We start from the raw sequence: 21,403 nt of genomic DNA, 5'->3' as shown, positions 1-21,403 counted from the left end.
AGGAAGGACTAGAGATTTGTCAGGTGGCAGCGGAAATCTTGTGACTGTCTGAGATTCTGCAGGGTAAGTAAGTTAACCGGCTAGAAGCCCCAAGCCGGCAGCACAGGTCCAGTCTGGGCGAGGCTGCCCTTGAAGGGTGGCCAGCCGGTTTTCGGCGCCAGGGGGCGCGCTCGGATTGGGGGACGTGGAGCAGGAGACTGGGGGGCTCCCGAAGCCCTGGGGTACTAAGTTTGTTACCGGAGCTGCCAGGGAGACCAAGCAGAATCTGGGGGAGACCTGGGGCCCTCCGAGGTGAAGCTGGTGTCTCCAATCAGGGAGGTGCCACCGGGCAGCTGAAGCTTCAGAGCCCCGGCTTCATCTCCCCTACCCTGGCTTTTCCTACTGGCAGATCCAGCTCTGCTGATCAGACTGGGAGCCCGAGCCCTCCTGACCTCGCGCGTTCTCCCGGTAGCCTGACTTGTGCTCTGAGTTTGGAGCTGCCCGCGGGCGTCACCCTGCAGACAGGGCCCTCACCTTAAAAAGACGTCCGGAAATAGGGCGGAAAGGGATGAGGGTAGTGCAGGACGCCAGGCATGGAGTGGTCAACTGGGGCAGGGAGCACCGAGATGACCGGTCGGGGTGGGATTCCTGAGGGGACCGAGGACAGCGGGAGCGGGGAGGTCAGTGTCTGAATGGGGGACCAGAGGAGACATGGTCCTAGGACGGGACGGACATTCCCCAAACTCCTGCCTGGGGAACCCCAAGGGGCACTTTCCAGGTACCGGGCAGATGGCACCTAGGACAGGGGAAGGGGTCGGTGAATCCGTAGAGCAGGGAAGAGGCAGTCCGTGCCTAGACGGGGGTCGGGGGATCTCTGACGGGGCAGACAGCGCCTGGACGCGGGACGCCGGGGGCAGGAGAGCGAGGAACCAGAACACAAAGCCCGAGGCAGCGGAGATTGCAGCGCTAAGTGGGAAGGAGGCAATGGAGGGTGGTGGGAGCCGAATGACCCGGGCACCCCGCGGAGGCAGAGCATCGGGGCATGGCGCCCAGGACAGAGGGAAAATTGGGGCTTTGTAAGCCGCCGCTGGAGAACCGAGTGCCGGAGCCGCGCTGGGTGCACGAGGGGGCCCGGGGTGCAGGTGGGGAAGCCCGGGGAGCGCCGTGCTGCCGAGCCGGGGATCCAGCCCAGGGGCCAGGCTCCGGGTTGGGGCGCTGGAGAGGCGATGAGGCAGCACCTCCGGGGGTTCCCGGCCCGAGTCAGGCTCCAGCTGAAGGCGGCAGAGCCGCGGCACTGCCCGCAGCTACCTCGGGCCCCCCCATCTCTCTTGTTTGTCTCCCAGTCCGGCCGGAACCGGCTTCTGCTCGCCGCCGAGCGGGCGGGGTGGCTGCTGATTGGCCAGAGCCTGTTTCCAGCTCCCCCTCAGCCAATCAGCATGAGGCAGTGTTTTCATCTCGGGGTCGGAATAAAAGGGCTGGAATAAAAGGGGACAGAAAAGGCGGCGGGCGGGCCCGTAGGAGTCTGGTAAGCGGGACACGGGGATCAGGGCTCCTAGGAGGGTGCGGGGGACATTAGCTGCACGAGAAGGGGTGTACGGAGAAGATGTGTGAATAAGGGAGGAAAGAGACCGGACGGATGAGGAACCGCCAGGAGAAAGATGACAAATAGGGGAGGGAGCTGGGGAATGGAGGGGCCGGGGTCCGCTTCCATAGGAACGGGCTAATTGCCGAGGTAACGGGCCGGGGTGGGGGTCGCGCGGGTGGCTCGCGCCGCCGGTTCAAACCGGCTTCGCCTCTCGCATGCGGGGTTCGCGTGGCCGCAGCGCCTAGCGACCTAGACAGAGGCCAATGGGGCGGCAGTTCCTGTGCGGTCAGGCCAATGAGCGGGCCGGGGGCGGGCCGTTCCGGGGCTAGGTGTGCTGAGCTGCTGGAAAGAATCAGCTCTGGGGAAGGGTCTTGAGTGCGAGCGCGAGGGCGCCTGTCAGGGTCCGAGGGGGTGACAGCCCTCAGGTATGTCCCTGCGCAGATGGCTGGACCTCAAGCTGCTTCCATTGCCGGCCCCCAAGCTGTGTCAGTCCCGCTGGCGGCCAGGACTAGTTCCAAGTCCCTGAGCATGCGTTAGTCCTTTCCTGCTTCCATGCCTCAGTTTACCTCTGTGTTGCCCTGCCTGTCGGGGGAGGCTCTAGCGTAGCCGAGAGCAGATGTAAGAGCTAGTCGCGGGTTCGGGGTGGCCCAGGTCCGGGCAGGGCTGACTGGGGCTTGCTTCCTTCGCCGCGCGCACCTGCAGCCGGCCTGCGGAGGGGTGACATGACCAGCGCCCTGCGGCGGAGGCCTGGGGCGGACGCGCGGCTCAGGCAGGGCCGGGCGCTGACTCCGAGGTCTGTGCGCAGGTGGCTGCAGAGCCGGAGCCGGGCCACCGCTCCCTGCTGCACCGCACCATGGCTCCCACCCTGGCCACTGCCCATCGGCGCCGCTGGTGGATGGCCTGCACGGCGGTGCTGGAAAACCTCCTCTTCTCGGCAGTCCTCCTAGGTTGGGGCTCGCTGCTCATCATGCTCAAGTCGGAGGGCTTTTACTCCTACCTGTGTACTGAGCCAGGTGAGATGGGAGCCTTGGGTTGGGGTGGTTCCTGGAATGGGGGCTTTGGGAGGAAGCGGGGTGGCCGGATGGCTGTGAAGACCTGACTTGTGCAGTGCCTCCCAACTGGCAAAAAGCCATTTGACCTTCACCCAGGTCTGTTGAGTACATGTCATTGCCCCTATTTTGTGGATGAAGAAACTGAGGCTCAGAGAGATCTGACTTGTCCAAGGCCGCACAACTGGGGACTGTGATAGCGCCAGAACCCCCAAGTCAAGTCCAAGGTTCTTTTCACTGAGTAAGAACATCGCTAGATTCTCTCTTCCAAGTACCTGCCACATTGCCTTGTATGAAGTAGGCCCTCAGTAAACGTGTTGCTGGCCTGATTCTAGAAGTATGTAAGTTGTACGAAAGAGGAACTCCAAATTCAGTGGCTGGCTGCAGCAGAAGAAAGGAAGTGGCTTGCCCTCCACCCCAAGACGGTTCATCTAGAATCAAGATGTTTTTCAGTCAGGCCCTACGGAGTCTCTTCAGGCTTGCGGGATACAATTTCTTGTCTATTTTTTGCTGCTGTATGATTCTGCAAAGGATATTTCCTCCCAAAGGCTGTGAGAACATCTCAGTGGCCTTCCACCCTCCCCCCCATGGGCGTAAGGGGAGGAAGAAGATGGAGGTTTGTGGAAATGATGATGCTAGGTCTGTCTCCTTCCCTTTGCTACACCTGAAGGCAGGCGGAGTTACCTGACTACATGAAATGTACCCCCCATGCCTGGCCTTCCTCCCCCTTCACCACTTTTGAGAGTCCTAATTGCTGCAGGTCAGTAGGTTCAGCTCAACAGTAGAGCCCAAGCAGCTCCCAGCCTCCACCCTGTCACCCCTCATAAGAGGCAACCTTGATAGGAAACATTTTCCCTCTGTCCTCGCCCTGCCCCCAACAGCGACTCACGTTCTCTTTCTCCCCAGAGCCTTTCTTTGTCTGCCAGCCACTGCCCGAGCCCACCTAGGTGGACATAGTCTAGGCTTGACCCCCTGAATCACCACCAGCACGCCTTTTCTTTTTGGAGTTCTTATGCTGGAGGAAAAACAAGCTTTAGATCAGCTCATGCTGCTTGTAACTCCTGTGTAGAGTCCACCCCCATTCCTTCCTCTCATCTGTCCAGGGGATTCCTGAGTGTCTCGGTCTCTAGGGAAACATAGCCTGAGACGTTTAGGGCGGAAGAAAGGGAGGCGACAAGGAGGCTGCCTGGGAGAGGGCAGAAAGTATATCATTTATAACCTTTAGCCTTTAGCCACTCAAGGATATTTCCTAATAGCCTAAGGGTTCTTGGCAGGCCTTTCCCCACATCAGCAAGAAATCTTGGGAGATGAGAGTCAGACCTTGTTCCCTGAACAAGCTTTCCGCTTTGCCTAAGAGATGTTAGACTAATGGCTCTTCCGAAAGAAACAGGTTGGGAGTGTTTAGCTGCCTCTCTTCCCCTCTGTCTTCTCCCTTCTATAGCAGGATCCTTCCTGGTGGGCTTTCAGGCTACACACAAACCCAAAAACCAAACCCATCGCCATCCGTTTGTTTCCAATTCATGGTGAACACATGTGTGTCAGAGTAAAACCGCGCTCCACAGGGCTTTCAAGGCTATGACCTCTCAGAAGCAGATTGCCAGGTCTTTCTTCCAAGGCACCTCTGGGTGAATTTGAACCACCAACCTTTCGGTTAGTAGCTGAGCGCAAAATTGTTTGTGCCACCCAGGGATTCCTTCAGGCTACGCAGAGGGGTTTAAAAAACAAACAGAAAGGAGCCTTATCATTCCTGGATGAAGTTTTAAACATCGCGTCCAGACCCGAGCAGTATTGTGCTCAAATTTTTTTTGGACCTGCCACGGTGTTGGGAAGGTCATATTCTAGGGTTTCTTCCTGGGTTGTCCACTGATTTAGTTTATTTAATGGTATTGACAGCCTTGGGGCTGGTCATTTGGTTCCTGCCTCAACCTTGGTTTCTTCCTTTGTGTAAGTGGGAGGAGTCCTGGGGCTGCACCAGGTTGGATCTGACTTGGTGTTTAAGCTCTTGAGAGGCTTGATGGATCTGTCCGTAAACCAAAGTGAAGGTGAAGGGTCAGGATAGCGGGTTGAACATCAACTCCTTATCTTGTGCCTTTGCTCCTGTCTCTGATTTTGGTTTTCCGGATTAGCTGATCAACCTGCTGACCCAGAGTCCTGGGTGGGAAGGCCTGCTGATTCCACACAGCTTATCTCTGGCCTCCCTGGTCCTTGCTTCTTGGAGGCTGTGTACCCTGCTGTCTTTAAGCGCGAGAAATGCCCATGCCTTGCCTGCCCACGAGTGCCAGGCAGATTTAGGGTCAAGGTTTCTGCATAGGCCTCACATTTTCAAACTTGGCGATGGTTGAATTGCAGAGAAGCAGTTAGGCTATTTATTGAATTTGACTTGGGAAAAGCTGACCAGTCCACAACTGATGGAGATGTAAATTTTCAGCTTTTTGTTGCTTTTAGGACGATGCTTTGATCTGTTTTCTAAAGAAGATTTACCTGAACCTGCTGAAAGGTTCATCTTCCTCAGGACTTTAGCCAGACCCTGGCCACAGACATGGAGCTGGGTTCCAGCTTGGGGAGGTGGAGAAAGAAAGAAATAGCCCATTGCTTTGCCGCCCCTCAGCTTTTTTGCCCTGTCTACCAGTAAGTCATGAGAGGGGACAGGGGCAGGGTCTGGGGAGCTAGCTCTGGGTATACGGTGGGCTTTGGATGTCCACCAGGTACCAGCTGCTGGACTCTTCCCCAGTCTCCCATGGGCCCAGGTAGAAGCCCTGGTGTGGACAGGAAACCAGCGGGTTCCCAGCCTGGGAAGAGCAGGGATTTCCCAGGGCCGTGCCCTTTTGGTCTCTGAGGTGGCTGCTATCACCACCCACGCCTGACTGCTTTCATTTTCTCTGTTGTCCAGTGGCCGACTTTGACAGGGTCGCCTCAGGGGCATGGTGGTACCTGTGGATGTTTAATCCCTTCTTCTAACCTGTTGCTAGTTGCTGTTGAGTTGGTTTCAGTCATGGTAACCTCATGTACAACGGAATAAAACTTTGCCTGGTCCTACAGCATCTTCATGATTGTTGGTATGCTTGAGTTGCGTAGTTGCGGCCACTGTGTATCTCAAGTGCCTTTCAACCTACAGAGCCCATTTTCTAGCACTATATTGGACAATATTCTGTTTTTATTTGCTAATTTTAGGAAATATATCACCAGGCCGTTCTTCCTAGTCTGTTTTAGCCTGGAAGCTGCTGAAACCTGTGCACCATGGGTGATCCTGCTGGTATTTGAAATACCAGGGGTTTGCAGAAATGGAAAAGCCAATCCTCAAATTTATATGGAAGGGCAAGGGACCCTGAATAGCTGGAGTAGTCTTGGAGTAGGAGGACTCACTTCCTGAAACACCAGTGGCATAGCTTCCAGCATCGTAGCAACATGCAAGCCACCACCACACAGATGGGTGTTGGTCAGCTAGCCTAGAGTGCAAGAAATATTTACCAAGGTGCTGCACTGAGGATGCAGAGCCCCTCAGGGGCTCAACAGCCTGCCAGTCACACACAGACCTGTACCACTCCAGGTGGTGGTCTGAGCTCCATGAGAGTCTGGTGCCAAGAACTAGAACAACGGGGGGATCTGGTTCAGCTTGGGTAGGGAGGGCCTTGCCGATGTACAGGCAGAAGCCTGGAGGGTAAGAAGAAGGGGTGAGTCTGGAGAGGAGAGGCGAGGAGGACAGGAGGGTGACTCCAGTAGCTGGCGATGACTAGAGAGGTGGGAAGGGGCTGGGGCCTGCAGAGCCTGGAAGGCCACGTGGGGAGATTGGATTTTATTCTCAGGGCAGGAGGAAGTCTTGGAGACAGTGGACAGCTATGTTCAGATTTGCCTTTGGAAGACTTAGGAATTGTTGAGGGATTGGCACATGCTGGAGTCCCTGGGTGGTGCAAATGGTTAAGCACTCGACTACTAACCAAAAGGCTGGCAGTTCGAACCCACCCAGAGGTATCTCAGAAGACAGGGCTGGCCACCTGCTTCCAAAAGGCCACAGCCTTGAAAACCCTATGGAGCACAGTTCTACTTTACAACGTATGGGGTTGCCATATGTTAGAAATGGGTTTAGTTTTTTTGTTTGAGCCACATGCTGGGCGTGGTGTGGGGTTATAAAGGTGGGAGGTCCAGCCATGGACAGGCAGGCAGACCCCAGCTCTGGGCTCTTGACTGCTGTAATCACTCGGCCTATAGGGTGGGGAGCTATAGCCCTCACCCTGAAACAAAGCAGAAAGCTGGTCCTTGCTCTCTGGATGCGGAGAGAGGCTGCCATTACATGGGGGAGCAGTGCCAAGCCTAGTTCCCACCATTGTGGGCCTAGGTTGCAGGTGTGGACAGGAGACATTGACCACTGCTCTGAGGCCCTCCCTTTTATGGTCCCTCTCACACCCCAAGCCCAGTGGTCTCTAGCTTTTGAAAGTCTACCCTTTTACTTTTGTTGCTGTGAAAATGACTTTTGCACTTCCCATCCCACTAGTTTATTTTAAAAAAAAGAAATAAGAAAAAGAATTCTGTAGCTGGGCTAGAGGGCCTACAGGCTGGTGTCCACAGGCTCAGGTGTGTCACAGAGTGGGGCTAGTACTCTTGGCTCTCTGCTCCAACCCTGCCTGCTTTCTTCACATTTTGTGACCTAATTTTCCTCCCCCGCATCTGTAGGCCCCACCTGGCTTCTTAGTGTCCCTTGCAGCTCTATCCAGCTTGGACTGGCTTCCCAGAACCCTGTGGAGGGCCTTGAGTCAGTCCTGTTCTCACAAGACAATCTAATGGCCACCTGAGGTAGCCCCCCACCACACTGTGGGATAGCCTTTTGCTGTCTTCATTCTATTGGCATTTTCTTGCTGAGACACAACATGCATTAGCAGGGTTGGCCTCTAACTAGGCCGTATAGTGTCAGGTCAGCCTGAGTGAGCTTTGGGATACACAGCCTGGATCCAGGTCCCAGCTTCCCATGTACCATCTGTAAGAGCTTGGGCAAGTGACTTACCTGCTCTGGGCCTCCCATATTCTCACATGTACAGTGGGAGGAGGGCTAAATGAAACCAGGGAATAGCATTGACCGAATGCAGGGCCCAGCTCACACCAGGCACTCTGTCAGTGGGACCAGCTGCTGCTGGGACCACACCAAGGGGGTGGGATCCAGGAGGGCACTCAGACTGTCTGTGTCCTGCTGCTTGTTTGCGCTGGGCGTGAGGCTGACCTCTCACCCACATCTCCCCTGCTGGACTGAGATACTGCTTCCTGTTGCCGGATAGACTAAGGGTTGGAGAGAGGCAGGAGATCCTGGGGACAGACCAGCAGCCCCCTGGGGGGCTCAGTATGCAGCCACTCACAGAAGGGGAGCTGGTTGGGAATTTAGAGGAGCCCCAGCCAGGTGCCCCACCCTTACACCCTCAAGCATCATCAGGCCAGCTATTCTGCAGGTTCCCCGTTTCCTTTGTTTCCCTGGGGCAGTGGCTGAGTGGGAGGGGAACCCCCCTTTGTCCCAGGGAGGCTTCCGAGCCTGAGTGGGGTCCCAGCACCCCTTTCCCTCCCTTGCTTTCTCTGTACAGTGTGTGTGTGAGTGTCCTGTGAGTGGGGCAAACAGTGCAGGGTATTGTTTTCCTTCCCTGCCCTGGGTCTGCCCCCAAGCAGCTGTATTTCTGTTCTCCACATACTCCAGCCACACCAATTCCTTGCCTGTCTTCTTGTTTCACCTTCCCTGGCTGGGCCGCTCTGGCTGCCCACGCTGGAGGCATCTGTTTAATAAACAGGTGCAGGTGAGAACAGGGCAGCTTTGGGTGAGGGCTGAGCCCTAGGCTGGGAACAGCCGGGGGCCCTGGGCACTTGTCTGTTTGTAGTCTTTCCAGACCTGCAGTGGCCCAGGTGGGAGCAGAGAGACCAGGCTGGATGGGCCTGTATTTGGGCATCTACTGGCTCTGTAGTTATTTGTGTGGGCTGTGTACTGCCAACAAAGCTCCGGGCACACCAAGGACTTGGTTTCCTCCAGGAGCGAGGGACACTTTCTCGATCATGTTGCTCAATGGCCAGACAAAAACAGTCGCCCAGTGGCTGCCTGCCTCCCTCCCCCTGGCTCATCTGCTGGCGGCCATCACTGTCCACGGGCTGGAAGGCAATGGGCCAGGTGGCCCTGTTGGCAGAAATTTGTTTAAGGAGAGAAGGCTGATGGCTTGAAATGTAAGGTCCCTGCTCCTGTGTGTAGTGGCTCCAGAGTGAATGAAGGAAGGACAGATACCCTTCCCTCTACCTCGATCTCTCTCCTGATAAGCACCCCCTCCCCATCTAGTTACAGGGATGACTAGATCTCGAAACAATTTAAAACATTTCCATCCCCATCCCCACTTCTAGCAAGTTAGTGAGATTGCCTTGGGTACGTGGCCTTGGGATTTTATCTTCTCTCTCTCTCCATGAGTAAAGTTACAGATTTAGGCACCCAGCTGTGATTGTTCTCTGGGAGACTTGGGGGGACCCATAGGGCCTCTACACATAGACAGTGGTGCCTCACTCTCCCCATTCCCCATCCTGGAAAGTCCCTGCACCACTCCAGCCCTAAGTGATTTCAAGCCCCTGAGGGCAGTGACTGCTCCAGACCCAGACCAGCACGGCTGCAATCAGGTCTCATACACCAGCAATCCGGGACCTGGGGCGCCCCTTACACCCATCCCGTCTGGGCTGGTTTGATTCTGTCTGCATGCCAACCTGGAAATGGCTGTTGCTATGCCAAGACTCTGTCCCCCACATCAGTGCCAGTTCCTGTTGCTGCTGGCAGAGCTGACATCTGAAACCAGCTCCAACCTGTGAAGCAACTCTCCTTTCCAGAAGTGGCCTGGAGCAGACGAGCAGCACAGGCCTGCCGCCAAGGCAGGATGTGTGACAGTCCCGCGCTGAATCCACATGGGCTCGAGGACCCTGTTTGCCGTGTGATTTGGCTGACGGCATGGCAGGGACCTCTTTTGGAAAACCAAAAGGAAGTGGGGGAAATCTGGCTTGTTAAGGTTTTGTTTTTGTGGCTTCAGGTGGTTAACCTTGTCTCTATAATCTCCTTAAATTCCCTCTATCTTCAACTTGGTTCCACATGTTCTGTTTCCTTTACTCTCTTGATTCTTCTGGCCATTGTGATTTGGTTCCGTTGTTTTTATTCATTCAGTGAACAAGTACCGTGGGCCAGATGCTGGATGAGGTACTGGGGACACAGAAGTGTCTAGAATGCAGCCCTTGTCCTTAAGGGCCCACAGCCCAAAGGAGACCACACAGTATCATTGCTACCAAACATGCAGGTGAACAGAATTGTGCTTCCAGGTACTGCCCCTGGCTGTGCTGCCAGCCAGTTACACCGTTATCCCCATCTCAAACCTCCAATATTAGTGATAATATTCACTTTGAACTACCTATTGGGCACTGCGCATGCCTGTGAGCTCTAGAAATATTATCTGGATTATCTCATTTATCGTCCCCAGAACTCCAGGAAGTAGATACTATTGTTATATGAAGCCCATTTTACAGATAAGAAAATGGAAGTAGAACGAGATTAAGTCACTTTTCTAAGGCTACACAAGTAGGAAGTGGAGGAACCAACTTTGGAACCGGGAAGCTAGGTCCTAGCACCACACGCTCAATTAGCGTGTTGTCAGCAGGGCTTGCTGGTCAGGGGTTGCACGTGGGATGATTCACCCAAAGTGCACCCCTTTCTGTGACCTTGGGGCAGCCCTGGGAGGCCCAGGCTTTGCAGACCTCAGCTTTATAGCCCTGGCACCAGAGGGCCACAATCGGGAGGCACAGTTATCTGAAGAGAAGCACTTCATCCCCGGGTGACCTCGCATCTAATCAGAGGCTGCTCCTGTTTCTGCAGCAGGGTTAGTCAGCATCTCCTGACTAGCAGCCCAGCGTGAGGAGAGACTTCTTCAGCTGAGCTGCCGGCTGTGCCCCACCCTCCCATTCTCGGCTGCTGCAGCACTTTTTCCTCCCCTTTTTTTGTTGTCATGGTGCTGGGTGGACTTTGGAGGGGCCCTTAAGGCTGGGATTGCAACACCCAGCACAGCTGACATACCACACTGGAAGGCTCAGCACCTGACGGGGCCTGGGTGTGGCCGCAGAAAGCAGCAATGCAATGATCCCAGTGAAGAAAATAAGAAAGGAGCACCTCAGCTAGTGAAAACAGATAACTTTGAGCTACTAAAAACAGAAATAAAAATACCCTTTCCAAAAGGGGTTCTAAGGCTCAGTATCTGTGGTGGTTGATGCTATACAGTTACTGGGGGGAGGGGCGGCATGTGGACTGTGTGTTGGAGAACTGTATGTACCCGTAAAGGAGGGAGGAGGGCCTCGAACTCTTTTACAGGCTGACCAGGGGGCAGGGAGGCGGGGAAGCAGGGCACTGTAGTGAGACCAGCAGCTTGTCCTTCCTGAGTGACCAAGGGTCTTCGTCCATCCTGGCTGCAGTCTGTTTCCATGGACAAAGCTGCGGAGAAGGCTCTAGACAACCTGGGGCCCCAGAGCCAAGGCTGGACTGTGAAGCCTACTATTCTAGGCCATAGGTAATTCTCACATGGGAATTGCCACCGTGGGGCCCAAGGGACAAACCCATGAAACCCCTGAAAGTGTGGGCAAGACTGTGTGTGCATTTTCTGGAGAGCAGAAGCACAGCTTTCTGCTGTAAAAATGTAGATAACGCAGCATTTGCCAGTGAAACATTTTTCAGTTGTACAGTTTAGTGGTATCAATTACATCAATCATGTTAGCACAGCTTTCTTCGTTGGGTTTTCCCAATAAAGGGTCTGTGACCACCCCCCGACAAAAGTTAGGCTTGGGCCAAATGGACACCCATGCCTGCTGGGGGCAGTCTGAGCCCTCAGGTGCCCAGAGCCAGCCCTGGCATCCCCGTTAGGGTGACTCTGAATGCACACCTGCCCCTCTGACCTTTGGGGACCCTTCCCATGATGCCGGGGTCATGTTTGCCTTCCCCTTCACATACAGAGAATGTCACCAATAGCACCGTGGCGGGTACCGAAGAGCTAGAGCATCAGGAGGTGAGCTGGATAAACGGCTGGCTCAGCTGCAAGGCCCAGGATGAGATGCTGAACCTGGCCTTCACTGTGGGCTCCTTCCTGCTCAGTGCCATCACTCTGCCCCTGGGCATCGTCATGGACAAGTATGGCCCGAGGAAGCTCCGGCTGCTGGGCAGGTCAGTGGGGGTGCCTGGGGGATGGGGAGGGCAGGTGGACCCTGCAGGGTGAGTTCCCCACTGTGGGAATCCTGACACCTGCCTGTAGGTACACTGTGGAGCTCCCCAAATGCCTGCCCAGAATGGGGTTCCTATCCCACCTCCACGGAATCAGTAGGTACTGTAATCCTCACCAGGTGCCAGTTATGCATAGAGAAGGCACAGGACCCCAGCCCTACCTGGGAGGATCTGGAGTTGTTTGTCATTAAGAACACTGGTTTCCAAAGCCCCCCCGCCTTTTTTTACTGACTATAAAAATATATATAGTACACCATTTGCCAATTCAACATTTTTCACGTTTACAATTCAATGACACCAATTACATCAGTCATGCTGTGCACCTACCACCAATATCTATTGCCATCCAAAATCTTTTTGACTTGACAGCTTTATCAGAATAAAAGATTTCAAGCATGTACCTTCTGTATAAATAAATACATGAAATGACAAGTTATATACATATGCCATTTTTAATGCTTCATGTGCTTTATAATGCATATGTAAGAATATAAACAAAAATGGATGAGATTTTAAAAAATGATAAAGTAGGAGTCTAAATATTTGCCCTACCCTTGGCACCCTAGTGGAGTATCTTGTGCACCCCCTGGGTGTGTGTCCCTGGTCTGTACGGCTGCAGTCCACTGGGCCCAGGGTCACTTCACCAAGCAGCTGAACCCCTTAGGCCAGGGTCCCCCAACCCACTTCTCATTGGCATTGATCATCCTTCAGGACAGTAGGTTGCAGTGAGCAAGACCTATGTCTTGTGAAGGGGAGGGATGGGATCAGTTTTATTCTTCTTTGAAGCTGAGGAGGCCTTAGTTCCCAGGGCAGAGCTAAGAGGAGGGGGCTGAGGAGTAGCCGTTCATCTCCTGGTGCCCAGTGGGGCTCTGTCATCCCCTGGCTGAGTGGGCAGAGGAACCCGAGGAAGGAGTGATACCCTTTCTATTCTGGGGTGAGAGGGACAGCACAGTGTGGTGTTTATAAGATCAAGCTTTGGGGTTTGAATTCCCGCTTAGCCACTTACTATCTAGGAGACCTTGAAGAAATTCATTAATCCTTTTGAGTTTGATTTTTCTCATCAGTCAAATGGTGCCAATTATACTCCTTAGAATTGTTGTTCAGTTATATAAGATAATGCGTGTAAATGTGCTCCAAACATCTGGACATATAATAAATACTCAAATGATAACAACAACAACAATAATAAATAAAGAACTATTTCTGCTTATTTTTAGTGCCTGCTTTGCAGTCTCCTGCTTGCTGATTGCATATGGAGCAAGTAACCCAAACTGTGAGTACACTTTTCCTCTAGCCTGTTGTCAGGGGCTGGGGACGGGTTACCCAGCAGTGCTCCGAGGCCCACCTGCTCTTGGAATCTGTGCCAGGCCTGGTGTCCACTGCTCAAGTTAGAAGGGAACCTGTTAGACCTTTACCCAATTACTTATCACAAACGGACAGCTGGGTAAGAGAGCAATTGCCCTGACAGAAGTCTGAGAGAAGCTCCCAGCGTGTGTGAAACTCCCCTCTCCTCGCCAAGCCAAGCCTGCCCCTGATGGCCTCATTGACGCCGGCCTGAGGGATGAGTTCTCTGAACCGGGCTGGCTGCAGGGGGGTGTGGTCCTCGGTGTGGGCAGGAGCCATGCCCCAAGTCCTCTTGCAGCAGCCTGGGCCAGTAATTTAAAGATTTCTTCCCTGGCCCCCAGCCTGCTCAGGTGGAGCTGTTGCTGCAAGGATTTTTTAAACAAACACCAAAACAGGACTTGAGTTTCACCAGAATCTTTGCCAAGCTCATTTACTGATTTTCAGGTACCTATATTTTTGGTTTGAGTCAAACAGCTTCTTTAGGCCTCTTGCTGTTGAGCTTAGTAGACAAAGGAGAACAGGGATGTCCCTTTGCAAGAGCCAAAGCTCCATGAAATAGGAGGAGGAAGAGGGTGAGGAAGAGCCTGTTCCACCTACTCAGGTGTCAGACACTAATCCCCAGTGGCTTGCCATTCGTTCAGTCTACTTTTATTGGGTGCCTGCTCCATGCGAGGCCCTGGGCAGGCCCTGGCCTCCCTGAAGCTCATCTGTGGTCTCCCATTATGAGCTTTCTGTTTCCCTACAGCTCTCTCCGTGCTCATCTTCATCTCCCTGGCTCTGAATGGCTTCGGTGGGATGTGTATGACCTTCACCTCATTAACAGTAAGTGTCGATTTTCTTCAGTTCTCTAGTTCAGTAATCTACTTGTGTGAATTTGAGGCAGATTTACTGCCTTCGGTTTCCTTGCCTTCTGCTTCCATATGCGTGGGCATCCCAAGTGGTCAAGGGGCTATTAGTGGAGTGGCCTGGCAGCAAAGCCAGTTGCAGCCCCCCAAGCTAGGCAGGCTAGCAGGCAGGCTTGAAGGCAGCAGAACACAGCTTTCAGAGTAGCCCCATCCCTGCCCAGCTCTAAGCTCAGCTCAGCTGCCAAGGAAGCCAGCTTACTAGCCATTGTTTAGAGAAGACGGGAGCAGGGGGAAAAAAGCTGCCACCCACTTTCTGTTCTCTGTTTTCCATGGCAGCCATCACCAGGGTCTCCAGGAACTCCGGCTAACAGTGCAACGTAAAAACAGGTTTTGGAATTCCTTGGAGTCACCCCAGTCCCTAACCTTTGCCTTTGTGCAGAATGAATAGGAAGGCTCAGGGAAGGACATGTGCCACCTCTCTTCTTGTTTTCTAAATTCTAGGGCACAGAGAGCCCTCCTGGGAAGGGAGATGTTTTTCAGGAGGCTGAGCACCTCCTTACTGGAAGCGTCAGGAGGCCACACAATGTGCTTCCTCTCAAGGTGGGAGAGGCTGAAGGAAGGTGCCGTTTGAGAGGAATAAAGTCAAAGAAGGCCAAAAAAGTGCTGGCTCGGTGGAAAGGAGAGCACTGTCTACAGGCTCACCCGGGCAGGCAAGGGTGCCCTTCAGAGCTGGGTATCAGGAAAGTGCAGAGTCGTAGGCTCTTCAGAGAGACATCTGTCCAGCAGGAAAGTCTGGCCTGACGTGGTTTCCCCACAAACGCGTTTCTATAACACACCATTATATTTGCAGTGCACTCCGGTTTCTGATTCCCCTTTCCACTAATGAATCAGCAGTCATGCTACTCGGGGGCCCTTATTCAGCTTTAAGGGAGGCCCGGGAGCGCCTGGTCTTCTTGTCAGGAACATGAAGAGGTCTTAGCATCTCAGGGACTGTGCGCCTGCAGGTTGTGAGCCCGAGGCCAGGCCGTGCCAATGTCTTTCTCTCTGCCCTTCCTATGATTTGCTTTGTTTTGTGCTGGCAGGAAGGATTAACTGTCTGGGTCTAGATCAGTGAAAACGGGAAGTTCAGTGAAATATATGTTAGGTGAGAAAAACAAGGCACAGGGTGTGTATGTGGGATGCTCAGGGAGTGGGTGGGCACACAGGTGTGGGCAACACACAGAACTGGGACCCCAGCTGCCCTGCCTCTGGTGGTACCAGGGAGTTTGACTTCATTCTCTTAGGTGCATTTTTAAAATGTTTTTAATCAGGTAGATTAAAAAGTATATTAAAAAAAAAAACCCAGTGCCGTCAAGTCAATTCTGACTTATAGCAACCCTATAGGATAGAGTAGAGCTGCCCCATAGAGTTTCCAAGGACCTCCTGACGGATTCGAACTGCTGATCCTTTGGTTAGCAGCCTTAGCATTTAACCACTACACCACCAGGGTTTCCAAAAAGCGTATATATCTGCACATATGCATATGTCTATATCTATCTATATATACTTATATACACTTATATGTTCTCCCTTCTCAAACTTCCAGGGGAAAAAATGTTGAAACTGTGACAAATATGTGAGAACTGTCAAAAGTATATAAATTCCAGTAAATTGTGTAAATTATAAAACATGAGTCATGGTTCTATTTGTTCTCTGACAGCATGAAAATGGCAAAATTTTTTCATCAAAATAAATAGAAACCTGTCATCGTTCCCATCATTTTAGTCGTGCTATGCCTATGTCATGGCAGTTTGAATTTCAGGAATAAAAGAAAGAGATGGTCTATGAGCTTGAGAAATGTTTGTCCTGAAGTGCAGAAAGATGGGTTGTTGTAATCAAGCCTGAGGCAAATGGATAAAAACCACCATATCCTGAATCCCCTTTAAGAAAGCCTTTCAAATGAGCTCTATAGTTGCTGTCTGAGAAACTTTTAACAAGGCTAATAGAAGCATGGAGTTGCTGGGTGGTGCAAACGGTTAACACTCTCTGCCAACTGAAGGTCTGGTTGATGGAGGTGGTTGAGTCCACCGAAGAGGCACCTGCCTCAGAAGAAAGGCCTGGTGATCTACTGCATCGACTCAACAGCAACTGGCTAATAACCCGTGGCCGTCCAGTTGATTCCGACTCAGAGTGACCCTATAGGACACAGTGGAGCTGCCCCATACGGTTTCCAAGGAGCGCCTGGTGGATTTGAACTGCCGACCTTTTGGTTAGCAGCTGTAGCTCTTAACCACTACGCCACTAGGGTTTCCAACTGGCTAATAGGGCCATTAAAAAAAAAAAATTTAATTAATTTAATAAAAACCCAAACCACTTGCCATCAAGTCGGGTCTGACTTAGGGCAACCCCCTCTGTGTCAGAGTAGAGCTGTGCACCATTGGATTTTCAATGGCTGACCTTTCGAAAGTAGATCACCAGGCCTTTTTTTGAAATTAGACCCTAAGGATTCTTTTTCTTTTTTAGGATTATAAAACAAAAAAATGTTTTTATTTTAAAAACTCAGCATTTCAGAAATATAAATTGTAGGCTATAAAATTCTATATAAGCCTATCTTCGTTAGTTTGGAATATATTTCTCCAGCTTCCTTTTTTTTTAATCTGTTTATATCAGTGTTATTCTCTTTTTTAAATACTGTTACAGTTTGCCATTTTCAGTTAACAGTCTATCTTTGACATCTTTCCCTGTCAGTATTTAGTGATCTACCTAATTATTTTAAACTCTAGAGCCCTACCTCCTTATTACAGTTCCGTATAATTCTGTAATATAGATGTACTGTGATTTATTTAACCAGTTTCCTACTAATGGACATTTGGGTTGGTTTCCAATTTTTCTGATTTATGAGTGCTGCTGAAGTGAACATCCCTGTACATACGTTTCTGCAAGATAAATTCTTGGAAGTGGAATTGCCAGGCCACGGGATCAGCATGTTTTCATTTTTAATATATACTGTCAAATTGTCTTCCAAAAGGGTTTTATGCTGATACAGTCCTACCAGCATGCATGAAAGTGCCTTTTCTCCACACCGTCTCCAGTACTGTATCATCAATATTTTAACCATTTGCCAGCCTGACCTGGTGATATAAGATATACCCTAATTTTCTGTATTTCTCTAATTATTAGTGAGACACAACATCTTCTCACCTCTTTGTTGTTTGTTTGTGTTTCTTCTGCAGGTTGCTTCTTTGTGTGCCATTTGCCCATTTTTCTGCCGGATTGCTCATCTTTTTTATTATTTTAACTGACTTGTAATTTACGAGTTCTTTCATACACAAAGAAATTAGCTCTTTCTTTTTTTTTCTGAGAGAGCAAGTGGCCTTGCCCTAGAGTTTTTAAGCCTCTAAGTGGTTCGTGAATAAGCTTTAGGAGGGCTGTGCACCCCTGTTAAATTATGTGCAAAAAACTGTGTGTGGTGTGTGTATTATGTGTGTGGTGTGTGTATGTGGGTGTGGGTATGTATGTGTGTGTGGTGTGTGAATGTATGTGTGTGTGGGTGTATATCTGTGTGGTGTGTATGTATGCATGTGGTGTGTGTATGTGTGGTGTGTGTGTATATTCATGTATGTATGTGTGTGGCATGTACACATGTGTTCATGGGTGTATATGTGCATGTATGTATGTGTGGATTTATGTACTTGTGTGGTGCGTTTGTGTATGTATGTGTGTATGTGGGTGTGTGTGTGCACACTGTGCAGATACGTTTTCTGGGGAGAGGGTCCATTGCTTTCATCTGCCTCAAGTAGGTCTGTGTAGAGGCTAAAAACCACTGCAGCAGGTGTGCTCCTATAAGCTCCTAACTCTCCCACTGGGACTAAAACAGACAGCTGGGCTGGAGAGTGACCAGGTGAGAAAATCACCTAATCACATTAAAAGTATTTGGTTACCAGTCATCTGCTTAAGGGAGGCTGGTGGCTTGTCCTCAGAGGTCCCAATTCTTCTAGGCTCTAGAGCGGGGATCAGCAAACTCCTGTCCCCAGGCCAAATCCAGCACACTGTCTGTTTTATTGGGATAGAGCCAAACAAATTTATTTATGTATTAGCTATGGCAATTTTGTGCTACAATGGCGGAGTTGAGTGGTTTTGACAGAGACTGTATAGCCTACAAAGCCTAAAGTATTTGTTATCTGGCCCTTTACAGAAAAAGCTTGCTGACCCCCGATCTAGAGGTTCCACGAAGTTGCTAAAATGACTACTTCTGTCGGTGAGCAGGGGCTGACACCCACCCACTCACCCCGACATCCTGCCGCCCCGCCCTGCAGTTACACAGGCCAACTCTCTGAGCACTCTTTAAGTCATCACATCTTCCAGCCCACTCCTGGCATCTCCTTGGGCATTCCCCTGTCCTGTGAGTGGGGCTCATAAGGGCTCTGGTGGCTGTCCCTCCCTAGGACAGACTCTGAAGGGAAATGAGAGGCGAGTCAGCCAGGACAGGGTGAGGCTATTGAGCAATGTTCTTGGGCTGGCCGAGGCTTCTGCTGAGCAGAGCTGAATCCCGTTCTGACACAGCCCAGGCCTTTAAAAAGCAGAACTGTCAGAATCAGCTCCCGAAGAGGCTGAGTTCGAAACACAATGGCACTTTCTGTTCGTGTCTCCCACCCATGTTCTAGTTTTAGGGACAAAGGAGTCTTCAGGGTTGCCTTTAGGAGGTTCCTAAATCAAATCTCCTTACAACTGCTTGGGAAGGGAAGGTGGACAATCGCTCCATGATGACCTAGGAATCTGGGCAACATGTTGCCATGGAAACCTGAATTTGGAGACTGTCTGAGTTCCGAAGAGTTTTGTGTTGCATAGGCTGTGGTCTAAATCAAGATGGCCAGGGGCTATGAGCCGCTACCCGCCTCTTGGTGGAGAGGGGGCCCCAAGTTGGCAAAGTGCCTTTCCCTCTCTGGCCTCCCTACAGAGCCTCTGAGGTTTGCACTCACGGGCGAATCTTTAGAGTGGAGGCTCAGAGGGGCAAGGATGGGTCTAGGCCAGGTGGGCTGCCCAGCACCAGTACCAGTTCTTCTATGCCCCTATGGCATCCTCAGGAGGAAGGTCCCTCCCTGGGCTCAGAGCACTCCCTGCGGTGGGGAGCACTCCCTGGGGTGCGGAGGCTCAGCCTCCCTGCTGGACATCTGGACAGTGCACGTGGGTCTGTTTGCTCCATGCCTTGTGTTTGTACAACACTTTTTAACGCGCTTCAGTGGCTGGAGCGCAAACATGGGCCAGTGGCAGAGGTGGCGTCTTTGGGCCGCCACCCCACAATCCAGGGCCTGGGTTGCTTAGAGATGGGAGCAGATGCAGCCAGCGTTTTGAAAATAACTTTTCCACTTCATTACTCTGACCCCTGTCAGTGGGTGGAACAGGGAGTTCTGAGCTGAAACCCTCTCAAGCAAAGGGGTTACAAAATGTTGCCAGGTTTCTTCACAAAAAATTTCTCTGGGGGCTTTTCCCATTTGATTCATTGAAGTCTGACTTCAAAGGAGGAAGAAATGATCCTGTGGGAGCTGGGATCTGCGTTTGGAGAGAACAGAGTAAATATCCCTTTTTAAATACCTGAGAGCAGGGGACGGAAGGATTCGAGGTAGAGGAACGAAGCCAGTACCTCCAGTGAGGGGTGACGGTCAGCATTCCTGCCCAGTAGGCCCCCAGTAGACCCCTCTTTCCCTGGCCAGTGCCCCCTACAGTGCTCCTGGGGAGTCCTGTTGCCCAGGTGAGCAGGATCTCCCCGGGCCCAGAGCCAGTCTACCTCTCCGCTTCCCTGGGTTTTCTGCTGAGCCTTGGAAGCCCAAAGCAGTCAGCTGATTCCATTGGCCTGGGAAAAATTAGCCATCAGAGGGTTCTGCCTCGTCAATTTGCTCCAGCACGTGACATGGTCAGGGCTGGACAAAGTGCAGTGGGGACATCAGAGCAGGGCTGGTATGTGAAGCAGAAAGGTGAAGCAGAAAGGTGACCACAAGGACTTTCTCCTCAGGAGCGTGTGCTGGGAGGCTCCCGGTTGTACAGGGTTGTTAGGAAACAGGTCAGCTTTGCTGAGTCTGCATGTCCAGATTGGTACTTGAATCCTGGCCAACACAGGTAGCATAAAATTCTGGGTGTGTATACCAGTCATCTGAAGATAGGGCTTACCTAGGAAGGGGCTTGAGGACCAGAATGTCAGCTACAACCCACTGCTTTGCTTCCAAGCCCATCCAGGCTGCATATGACACCTCCCCAACGGTCAGGGTTTACTCCCAGGGCTGGTGGACTCTGGTGGACACTGGTGCCAAGGGGGCTACCAGTTGTTCTCTCCCTGCCTGCCAGCAACCCCCAAGGCCTGCCCTGGGGCTCCCAGGTAGGGAGGCACACGCCCTTGGGTGTCTGAATCCACACTGTCCTGGGGCCTAGGTCTCTGGGGACTCTTATCCACAGCTATGCTCTTTGGCCAGAACTCCAGGGGAGGGGCCACTGGCAGCTACTGTTTTCCCTTCTGGGAAGGTCACACAGCAGCCGGGCCTGTTTATAGTGCAACCCAGGGCTCAGAGAATGAGTCACAGGCATCCCTGTGTAGTGGGGCCGAGAGGAGCAGAGCAGCCCAGGACAAGGGAGCAGCAGGCTTTGCCCAGCCAGGCCCACTCCAGCCTCAGCCCTCACAGAGGGAGTGGTGTGGTGGCTGTGGGAAGCACCCCAGAGCCCAGGGTGGCGAGGGGTTGTGCTCCCCAGCTCTGAGTGCAGCTGTGAGTCCAGAAGCAGCAAATAGCCTCTGCTGAGCGTGTCCCCAGGGCTGCACTGCCCTGGCTTTATACTTTGCAGCAGGGCTGGTTCTTCCCTTGCCAATAGGCCCTTGAGGCCCTCACGAGGGCACTCTGCTGAGCAGCCAGCCACCTGTCCATCGCCGTGGTCTCTGAGGAGCTGAGCTGTGCAGGAGGAGCGAGAGAGGGAGCGGGGGAGGGGGACATCCAGTGAGGAGGAGACTCAGACCTAGGCTGGAACAGAGGAGGGCCCGCAGGCAGATGCAAGTCCACTGATGGTGTGGCCCTGGACCATGGGGAGTCAGCCAGGGGAGGCCAAGAGAGGGGATCTGGAATGGGTCTAAAAGGAGCTTCCGAAGTGATGTGGATGTGAGAGGTTTCCTGTCGGGAGTAGACAGGATGCTCACCAAGGAACACATTAGAGGCGTGAGAAGTTCTGGTACTGGCCTTGGGGCCCAAGCTGAATGTGTCAGACAGGGGCCGTGGGAGGTTTCCGAGAGGCAGTGTGGCCTGGTGGCTCTGCACTTCGGCTTGACCTTTTTGAATCCAACCAGTCGGAATCAACTCAGCAGCAGTGGGTTTGGTTTGGCTTGGTATCATCAGTTACT

The 21,403-nt window shown here is 52.3% G+C and overlaps 1 protein-coding gene across 1 annotated transcript in view; it reads left to right on the top strand.

Annotated features, from left to right (window-relative positions):
- Positions 1–1,427: 1,427 nt before the first annotated feature.
- Positions 1,428–21,403, top strand: part of SLC43A2 (solute carrier family 43 member 2) — a 43,988-nt gene continuing 24,012 nt past the window's right edge. The window contains exons 1-5 of the mRNA XM_003416810.4: positions 1,428–1,504; positions 2,370–2,577; positions 11,596–11,803; positions 13,078–13,133; positions 13,950–14,026. Of these exons, the coding sequence (XP_003416858.1) occupies positions 2,418–2,577; positions 11,596–11,803; positions 13,078–13,133; positions 13,950–14,026 (501 nt within the window). The 5' untranslated portion in view covers positions 1,428–1,504; positions 2,370–2,417. The remainder of the gene's footprint in view (positions 1,505–2,369; positions 2,578–11,595; positions 11,804–13,077; positions 13,134–13,949; positions 14,027–21,403) is intronic.

Source organism: Loxodonta africana, chromosome 18 (genome assembly GCF_030014295.1).
Source record: "Loxodonta africana isolate mLoxAfr1 chromosome 18, mLoxAfr1.hap2, whole genome shotgun sequence".
Classification (NCBI taxonomy): Eukaryota; Metazoa; Chordata; class Mammalia; order Proboscidea; family Elephantidae; genus Loxodonta; species Loxodonta africana.
The sequence above is the reverse complement of the archived record's forward strand: the minus strand, read 5'-3'. Positions and strand labels throughout refer to the sequence as shown.